At 39.3% G+C, this 10758-nt stretch overlaps 1 protein-coding gene across 1 annotated transcript in view; it reads left to right on the plus strand.

Moving 5' to 3' along the window:
* lrpprc (leucine-rich pentatricopeptide repeat containing) overlaps positions 1–10758 on the plus strand; it is a 48440-nt gene that overhangs the window by 16812 nt on the left and 20870 nt on the right. The window contains exons 21-23 of the mRNA XM_016275838.1: positions 440–570; positions 2041–2126; positions 8394–8601. Coding sequence (XP_016131324.1) covers positions 440–570; positions 2041–2126; positions 8394–8601 — 425 coding nt within the window. The remainder of the gene's footprint in view (positions 1–439; positions 571–2040; positions 2127–8393; positions 8602–10758) is intronic.

The following is a 10758-nucleotide window of genomic DNA, read 5'->3' on the forward strand; positions in this document are numbered from 1 at the left end:
CTCCAATATGTTACAAATGTACAATAAATATACAGATAAGGCAGTACTATGGACATAATTTACAGATTTTTAAATACTATTAGCATGATATACAGATAGGTGTACTATGAACATACTATACAGATGGATTATGTAATAAGTTTATGTACACTATAAGCAGAAAAGTATGAACATATGAACATCATTTACAAATGAATATGTAAGCGATACATTAAGCTGTACAAAGCTGTACACATTTAAAAAAGTGCATAGAAAATATTCCAGTGCAAATGGATCATTCAGTATTCTGGATGTACAGACAGTAGTGCAAGTAATAACAAGTGTAACAGGTTTTAAAAAAAATTTTTTTTTTTTTTTTCTCCCACTAGTCACCATTCGTCAGTATTTGTGTATACATGTTTGCAGTTGATTTTTTCTGTAACGTTATATCTCTCATTAGAGACTGGAGCGAGCTCTGGAGCTTAAAACTCAGTATGAAACGGATATGACTCCTGCCGCATATGCCACGCTCATCAACTTGTGCTGCCGCCATGACAATGCCGAGGAAGCCCTCAAGCTAAAGATGGAATTGTAAGTTAGACGTACACATTATCACCATCATACAAACATCCTTGTTTTGCTTTGTGAACAGTTAAAGGAACAGTTCACCAAGTAATTAAAATGTCATTAGTCACTCATTCCACAATTGTAAGAACATTCCATGTAACGCAAGGACATTTTTGAAGAACATTCTGGTTGCTTTTTTACAATGAATAGAGATGGAGCATTCAAGCTTCATTAAAGATGCAAAAGCAACATAAAAGTAGTCCATACGACTAAGTTCCACATCTTCTGATAGCAACATCTCTTCTCTGATGAGAGAGAAGTGAAAAAGTGGCCTTGGATATTTGTAAAAAAAATGAAATTTTTTGAATGAAATCAATTCAGAAGGAACATGAGGGGGTGAGAAAATAATGACAGCTTAAAGGGTTAGTTCACCCAAAAATTAAAATTAGGCTGCGTTTTACTCACCCCCGAGGCATCCTTCTTTCAGATGAATGCAGTCGGAGTAATATAAAAAATTGTCTTTGCTCTTTCAAGCTGTTTAATGCCACTCAGCGGGTGTTGCATTGCTTCAGTCCAAAAGAAGTGAAATAAAAATCGCCCATCCATAAAAAGTGTCTCCGGGGGGTGAACAAAGGCCTTCTACGCTACGAATCGATGCGTTTTTGTAAGAAAAATATCCATATTCAAAACGTAATAATCACTTTAATCTAGCTTGCGCTCACTGTTGTAAACAGAAGCAGTTCCAGGGGAATAACGTATGTGGTCGGCTTTGCGCATGCGCCGCTCAGAAGTGACGCACGCGGAAACGCAGCAGAGAGATCAAAACAAAACAACGGTCAAGAATTAGAAGTACAAAACGAGGATTTGTAAAGAAGCATGTCAGAGGATTTCGATATAAGCAAAGAAGAGACTGGTTTTCCTTTGCTAAAGTAAGGAAACTTTGCTTCCTTTGCTCCTGTTAGCAAACGTTGGTTTTCACTAGACTCACCGGCGCATGCGCAACGCTGACCTCATACGTCATGCTCCCGGAACTGCTTCTGTATACAACTGTTGGCGCAAGCTACATTTAAGTGATTATTACGTTTTGAATATGGATATTTTTCTTACAAAAACGCATCGATTCGCTACAGAAGGCCTTTGTTCATCCCCCGGAGCCGTGTGAGACAATTTTTTTTTTATGGATGGGCGATTTTTATTTAAGTTCTTTTGGACTGAAGCATGCAACACCCGCTGAGTGGCATTAAACGGCTTGAAAGATCAAATACCTTATATTTTTAATATAACTCTGACTGGATTCGTCTGAAAGAAGAAAGTCATATACACCTAGGATGCCTCGGGGGTGAGTAAAATGCAACCTTATTTTCATTTTTGGGTGAACTAACCCTTTAATTCTCAAGTGAAGTATCCCTTTGAATTTGAAACATTCGCAGCACAAAGAATGTGACTTAAAAATTAATTTGTCAACCTGTGGTTTACTCCTCTTTGGCGTTTCAGGGCTCGCAGGGACTCTGAGGCAGCGCTGGATGCTCAGAAGTATGTGGCCTTGGTCCGAGTGCTATCCAAACACGGCAAGCTGGAAGGTTAGTGGTCAAACTACACACCCGTGCCCGTGTGATAGCGTCAGGCCCTGTTGAAATAATTACAGACGCCCTCTTATTTTCACCATCCTGGATTAATGAAATAATTTAGTTTAGTTTGTCACAAATAATGTGGGCTGTCACATTAGGTGTGCCTTGCCTCACTTTTTAAACCACTTAGGACATCAAGGTACCAATGAGCATTTTGTATTACTTATTACGGCGCTATCAAAAGCTTGCCACTTGCTTAATTAGTTTCTTAAAGGCGGCGTTCAACGTGAGCAACCGTGAGAGTGCGTCTACGTGCAAGAGTGAGGTCCGAGACACCTGTCTATCCGCATGGGGACATTAATCAGCCATTATCTGAATTCCACGGTGGATTTCTCCATGCTCATGGAAGACGCAATTACAATAAAAGTGTTTCCTCTTTGCTTTGTGCACACTGTGATGGTGAAAATACACGCTCCGTCTCTCTTTTCACGATGCGTGTCACTCTTTGGCTGCCCCCTCCCTCTCGCTCGGACTCATCCTGTCACCAAGCGAGGGAAAATTACAGGACCGGCTGCACTTTAACAGAATTACTGAAATCCGTCCTGATACTAATGGCATATCATGTCGGGGAAAGTGCTTGAGTATTTCACACACATACGCACATTTGCATGTGAATTCAGGCGAAAGTGTGTGATGAGGGAAGTGTATGTGTATGTATATGTGTGTCCATCAGAGCGAGCCGGTGGCCATTAGCCCGCCGGTGTGCGCTTGGAGCTTGTCATTCACATTAACACACCTCAGTGCCCCAGCCTGCCCGCATCTCCGCCACATCCCGATCCGCTTGAAGATCATGACTCGTGGCACCTTAGCGCACTGGCTGGCCTGGCTTTTAATGGCCTTGTTTTTGTTTGAAACCCTTTCCTCGCCTCTTGTTCCTTCCTTCCTCAGTTTTTTTTCTCTTGTTTCCTTACATTTGATACGGCCGTGGAATGAGCTCGAGGACTAATGGGCTGTGTGATATTTGTTTACCTCAGTGTGTGTGGTATCAGACAGTGGGCCGGGATGCTTCGCTGCTAGCCGTCCATTCGGGCCCATTTACCACCAGCAGCTGATTGGGTGTGATTAGTGGTTCTGTCAGAAGAGAAGAATTTGAGCTGTCTGCCGTCACAGAGCTTTCTCATATGGCTGAAGTTCAGCTTGGTTGCTGTTTGTGGTCCAGCGATGTGTGAACCGTGCTCCTTATGACCAGAGAGTGGTCTGAGGGGCTTCATTTGGGACTTTTGTCTTCTCAAACCTCATCTATTACCTCAGGACACGCTCAACAGGAAGTCCTAGTATTGTGCAGAAGTTTACACACCTTGTGGCCTAGTGCTTGTACACTGACATATTGAGCTATGATACTTAAAGGGTTAGTTCACCCAAAAATGAAAATTAGCCCATATTTTATTCGCCCTCAAAGCATCCTAGGTGTAAAACAAACAACCAACAAACAATATGACTTTCTTCTTTCAGAATAATCCAATCGTCATTATATTAAAAATGGTCCTGGCTCTTCCAAGCATTAGAATGGCAGTAGGCGGGTGTTTTTTTTCAACAGTCCAAAAGTAGTCAAAAAAGCGCATCCGTCCATAATAAAATGTGTCTCACACGGCTCTGCGGGGGGGGTGTGAATAAAGGCCTCCTGTAGTGAATCAATGCGTTTTTGTAAGAAAAATATCCATATTTAAAACATTATAAACACTTTTCTCTCACTTCCGCTAACTGTTGTAGGCAGAAGCCGTTATGGGCGCAGCGGAGAGAGAACAAAACAAAATGCTGGTCATGAATTAGAAGCACAAAACGAGGATTTGTAAAGAAAAATGTCGGAGAATTTCGATATAAGCCAAGAAGAGACTGGTTTTCCTTTGCTAAAGTAAGGAAACTTTGCTTCCTTTGCTTCTAAACCATAGATTAAAATTAGATGTAATGTCTTATTAATTCAATAAGTTTATTTATGTATTTTAGTTCAAATAAATCTAAATTTTAATAGTTTAATAGATCTAGTTTCTAACAGATAAATTTGTTCACATGCTTCGATTCTGGAAGTGGACTGTCACTCCTTTGGAGTGGATCTTGCTTCAGGATTATAGGTAATTGTTTCTCCAGAAATTCAGTGTTTCTTTTTTTTTTTTTTTTGGTAATAGTATTAATGAGCCTTACTTATGACTGACTGTATGTGTGTTTATGGTAGGTCTGTCTTGGAAATTTTATTTTGAATATAAGGATTCATTTCTTTATAGAGAAAATGAATAGGAGATCCAAGAAAGAGTTTTTTTAAGTACTTAAGTAGAATAAAAGCAAATGTGTCCCTTTCTGACTTTCATCAAGCTCATAACCTCCTTTTATATGGCTGAAATGTTGTACTAAATCAGTGGGCTCTGTACAACAATGCTTGCACAGCCCTGGGCTGTAAGAAAAGTACATGGTTGAGTGCCTAGAGCGACAGCCCAAGAATCAAGAGGTTGTTAGTTCTAATCCCCTCGTGGGTATCGCTGTCACGACGCCCTCCGGCGATCCATTTAACCTCCATTGCTTCAATTCATATCCAGCTGTTAACACCTAACATGTGGCACTTTTTAGACAAGAGCGCTTCTTAAATGACAAGCCTCTATTTAAATGGGCTGACTGCTGGGATCTTGATAAAACAATCCTCAAAAATTAAAAAAGCAGTAAAGGATGAGATCTGTGCCCGAATAACAGCGTGACTGAGTAGATAAGTGAACAGAGCTTTATCATACAAAAGCAGCCTCTTAAAAACTCAGCATGACCCTGCTGAACCTCCTGTTCCCTGCTTCACTGTTCCTTTTGGCTCATCACTTTTCCTGACAGTACGGTGCGCTGCGCTGGATTTGCATAACAACAGGACAAAAATTGCAGGGTGATGAAGTGACAGATTGGAATTTGTGGGCTAAAACAAGCTGGCTGTCTCTGTTTGAGTGTATGTGCGCGTGTGTGTGGAGACTGAAGTGAACTGTGTTGCTGTAGGTCGGCCTGCATTGAATATTTCCATATGCATACCGTTACTCTCCATACTTGAGGTCCTAGTTATTGTCAAAACACTGTAGGAATACTCGTTGGGTAAAGGTGAGGGATTTTTTCTACTCAAATTCACAGTTTAAGATGCAACTGTAAGTGGGCATTTTATAGGTTCATTTCCGTCTGTACAGTCTCTGTGGGTTCGTGGGATTTGTTGCCAAGACTGCATTTAATAGATCAAAAATATAGTAATATTACAACTTAAAATAAATGCTTGTAAAATAAGTTATTCCTGTAATGCAAAGCTGAAGTTTCTCCAGTCTTCAGTGACACAGGATTCTTCAGAAATCATTTTAATATGATGATTTGGTGCTTAAGAAAGATTTCTTCTTATTAGCAGTGTTGAAAAAAGTTGTGCTGCTTAATGTTGTGTAATGATTAATAGGAAGTCTTTTGATTAATGTAGGAAAACATTTATTTGAAATAGAAACATTTTATAATAATATCAATGTCTTTACCATCACTTTTGATCAATTTAATGCATCCCTGCTAAATAAAAGTATTAATTTAAAAAAAAAAAAAAAAAAAAACATCTTACAGTGGCAAGTGTTTAAGAAATTTGTATGAATTAGTCAATATAATTGCAACTGTTTGATGATGCTAATGGGATAGAAATGATATATTTCAAATTCAAAATTGATTAGTGTGTTTTTAATACTTTTTTTAAATTTAAAATATGTTCTGCATATTAAAGGGTTAGTTCACCCAAAAATGAAAATTCTGTCATTAATTACTCACCCTCATGTCGTTTCAAACCCGTAAGACCTTCGTTCATCTTTGGAACACAAATTAAGATATTTTTGTTAAAGGGGTCATATGATGCTTTTTCAAAGATCATTATTTTGTGTATTTGGTGTAACAGAATATGTTGACATGCTTTAATGTTCAAAAAACACATTATTTTTCAAATACTGTACATTATTGTAGGTCCCATCTACTTCTGGAAGGCCAAATAAAGTGCTTTTGCATTCGCCTAGAAACACACAGAGTCTCCCTGACATGGCTGCATCTACACTAACTGCGTTACTGAAACCACGCCTTCTTTCTTTGAGTGAACATTTGGGCGGCATTATGCAAATATTTCCACATAGTGAGGTAGATATGTGGGGGCGTGTTAGAACGAGCCGTTTTAGGGGGGCGTGGCAGAGTCTTAACTTTGATAAAGAATATCTCTGGTTTTGAGACTTTGCAACTTCAGGGGTCTTATCTATGCACAATCAGCTTGTAACACTCCAAAGAGAAAGGAAAACTTGAAATTGCATCATATGACCCCTTTAAAATCTGAGAGCTCTCTGACCCTCCAATAGACAGCAATACTGCTGCAATGTTCCCAGGTCCAGAAACATAGCAAGGACATTGGTAAAATTGTCCATGTGACATCAGTGGTTCAACCGTAATTTTACGAAGCTACGAGAATACTTTTTGTGCGCAAAGAAAACAATAATAACATAATTTATTCAACAATTCTTCTCCCCAAGTTAACGTCTTCCGCCATTTTGGAGAGCATCCACTCAACGTAATCAGCGTTGTTTATGTTCAGCATGCGTATGCTGTCTACTGAACGTAAACAACACTGATTACATTGATTACGTTCTTGTATTGCTGTCTATGGGAGGGTCAGAGAGCTCTCAGATTTTATCAAAAATATCTTAATTTGTGTTACGAAGATGAGCGAAGGTCTTACAGGTTTGGAGCGACATGAGGGTGAGTAATTAATGACAGAATTTTCATTTTTGGGTAAACTAACCCTTTAAAGTATTACATTTTATAAAATATTTAATAATAAAAAATAATATGCTGCATATTAATTTTATTAATATTTGTTATATGAGATTTTATTAACTGCTTTTCACTTAAGTAATATTTTAGTGGCATTTGTGTACCCATATTTTCTTGGGAAAGTTCTTAACTATGTTGACCATTTATACAAACAAAAACTTAATGTTCGGATTAAACTGATATAATTCATACTTTCCAGGGAAAGTATAAATACTGTTGTGTTATCAAAACATTGCTTTTTAAGTTTACTGACACAGCAACAATTGCTCAACCAATAAAGTTTTGGGTGGGATTGCTTATCAACCAATGGCAAGTGTTCAAGAAATGGTACATTTTTGCAGTTTGGCTAATGGCATGAAATCTAGCACTTTATCTACTTTATCGAAGTACTATGAATAAATGGAGATGAACAGCAGTACTGCTGTGAGTCATGTGAGTTTGGGAGTTTGCCTGACTGCCTGTGGCCAGTGCTGACTCCCATATGTACACAGCTGTGATGATGGTACCCTCATTCTCTCTCTCTGTGTCGCTCTCTCTCGGTTCTAGATGATTAGTATCGCCAGTGCAAACAGGCCCTATCGGTATCAGCCTATTAGCTAGCCTCTAAACAGCGCGTAAACACATCTTAATTATCTGGCTTGGTGACAGAGCAGCTGTGGAGGTGGACCCTCTCCCCTCTGCCAGATGGGAGCATCGCCCAGTAAAAAACCTCCATTACGGTAGCAAAGCTGCGGCGTATCCACGACCAGAGCCCACCGAGTTCACGCCGGGCACTCGCCGCACACCTATAATTTCCCAGCATGCTTTCGCAGGGAACCATGAAAAAAAAAGCCTACTATTGTGGGGGCCTCCGTAATTGTAGTCTCGTTTAGAAATGCAAGTAGTAATTAGCGGCGAATTGGCATTATACGACAGCATTTGCATCCCCGCTGGGTGTAAAATGTTGTTTTAATAGCGGTTTGTTTTCCCCACATGAAATTATCTAAGGGGGCTTTTATCACCTCTTCCCCTCTCTCGCACTCTCTCATCTGGCACCAGCCCATCAGGGAACGGCTAAGGCAACAGATATACAAAAAAATCTCCACAAGTCTGTGGAACAGTCAACAAGACGGTTAAACCTTTGTTTGCACTTGCGATTTATGAAACTGAGCCCTGAGTACCAAGTAACCACTATATACATGTGTTGCGTACCATGTAACTAGTTGCATGTAGAGGATTCAAGCATTAATTTGTCAAATTTCATTATTTTATAGTTGTCAGCCCATTCCAAAAAAAATATATCTACATAATCGAGTTGACTCGTTTTTAAGTTGTGAGTCATTGTTGGATAACTGGTCAAAATGTATGACCACTGCTAGGCCATCACTGATATTTTGGCTAATCTATTTTTCTCTCTTTTTCTCAATCTCTGGTGATGTCATACAGAGGCGATAGACATGCTGAAGGAGATGAAGGAGAAGGATGTGCAGTTAAGGGACAGCGCAATCGGTTTGCTCACCCTCACAATGAACACAGCTGCGATGAAAGGAGATGCCAACACTATTCGATGCCTCCAGGAGACAGTCTTCACTTTGGGCCTGGCCAAACCGTCCAGTAACCTCTGCTCACCCCTCATCTCTTGCTATATGGAGAGGTGAGTTAGTAAAACTTTGGAAACTTGCCAGACTTTGTGCTGTTCTTGTCTGTGCAGTGTTCCCCTGCCATTATTTTAGGGGGGCGGCCCGCCCCCCCAACGGCACCCCCCGCCCCCCTTGAAGGTCAAGTTAATTTTATTTAATTATATTTTTTCTATAGCGCCAGATCACAACAGAAGTCATTTAAAGTTACCTTTCCTATAGAACATGTCTATACCTTCTTCTTTTATTAAGCAAACTAAATAGCCTTATGTTATTTATCATATTTACACGACTGCATGTCACTTCAGTCTCTACGTTATGGTCGCGCTCTCTGCATCACACACAGCGGAGTTCTGCCCGATGAGCGAGCTCACACACACACACACACACACACACAAGTGAGCCCACTCCCACTAGTATTTGTAAATATTAAGCCGCAAAACGATTCATATTTAAATATGAATTCTGCGTGTCTCTGTGTTAATGAATGGCGCAGACGCGCGGTTTTGTGTAGTACTCGTACTAAAACGCCTGTGATGCTTCCGGTGATATTAACCTCTGCCGTCTCACTAATGAAGACATAAATACATGAACAACATCTCCAGAACTGCTCTGAGAGTCACTTCATCAGCATTTGACCGTTTCATTTCAGTAAAACTATCATCATGTCATACACACACAGAAATGTAAAGGTATTCACGGCAACCCGTCAAAATAAAAGTTCGGTTTAACTTGAGGGCATTGGCTATTACTCACATATTACTACTGTTGAGTAGAATGTACTCATAGGGCCCTAAACACGTAATATTTGTTAAACTTTTAATAAATTGATGTTAAATTGCTTATGTTTCATGATTTTAATTAATTAGACATGCTTTTTGATTAATAAACCGTAAACCTAGGGGAAACACTGCTGTGTGTAGCACCTACTGCTCTGCACACCCGTTTGAAGGATCCCAGCATTAGAACAGAATGCCTGACATTTTATTTTGAACAATGTTGCTGTTTAAAGATTAATTTTTTGGCATGTTTAACATTTATTTGGATAGGACATTTCATTAACAGGAAGCGAAGTGGGAAAGAGAGAGGGGGGCGGGATCGGGAAAGGTTCACAAGCCAGGACTCGAACTCGGGACTCTATATGTCAGCACACTGCCACGAGGCTATCGGCGCCAACAACAATGTTGCTGCTTAACCCTCCTGTTGCATTTGGGTCAGTTTTGAATCAGAAGGGGTGCGTCAGCAGAAAAGTGTCTTTGTTACACATTATATGTACTTGCTATAATAATAAAATTGAGTTATGCATTACACTGAACAAAATTATAAACGCAACACTTTTGTTTTTGCCCCCATTTTTCATGAGCTGAACTCAAAGATTTAAGACTTTTTCTATGTACACAAAAGGCCTATTTCTCTCAAATATTGTTTACAAATCTGTCTAAATCTGCGTTAGTGAGCACTTCTCCTTTGCCGAGATAATCCATCCACCTCACAGGTGAAATTTTGTTCAGTGTACAAGCAACTACCTCAAGGGCAACTTAAAATAGTGTTTCAGAAAAAAAATCCCCAAAATGTAAAGTTTTAGAATAGAAAAAAACATTAATAATGTGTCAAGACTATCATTTATTTAACAAAACTGGTGTCGTAATAACATGGTAATATCACAAATTTAAAAAACATTAAAATCTTTGCACATTCAAATTTCGTTGCGAAATTAATAATCAGATACAATAAGGTTTTAAATATAAATTTAAAAAGCAGGTCATGTGGTATTTTAAAGTGTCCTAATATTGTGTTGGAGTCCCTTACAACAGGTTTAAATGCATCTAAGGTCAGAAAACATTGTAATTTTCTCAGAATATACATTTAATATTAGAGTCATTTGCCAATGATTTTGAAACGATTCGTTCCAAGCTAGTTCGGAGCAAACCCCTCCCTTCCATAAGCCTACTCTACTCTGATTGGTCAGCTGGCCAAGCCTGTTGTGATTGGCACAGAGAGGAGTCCTTGAGCAAGTTAGCGAGCGCTACCATTGACAAAGCACCTTTACATAACAATAATACAGTGCTCCAAACTGTTCTTATAATAATGTCATAAAATACAAAAACACTTATGCAAGTGAATCGTGACCACAGCTAAAGTTTAGCTGCTAAACTGTGAACACTTAAAACAAT

The sequence above is a fragment of the Sinocyclocheilus grahami genome, unplaced genomic scaffold (genome assembly GCF_001515645.1).
Source record: "Sinocyclocheilus grahami isolate Dianchi unplaced genomic scaffold, SAMN03320097.WGS_v1.1 scaffold96.1, whole genome shotgun sequence".
Lineage (NCBI taxonomy): Eukaryota > Metazoa > Chordata > Actinopteri > Cypriniformes > Cyprinidae > Sinocyclocheilus > Sinocyclocheilus grahami.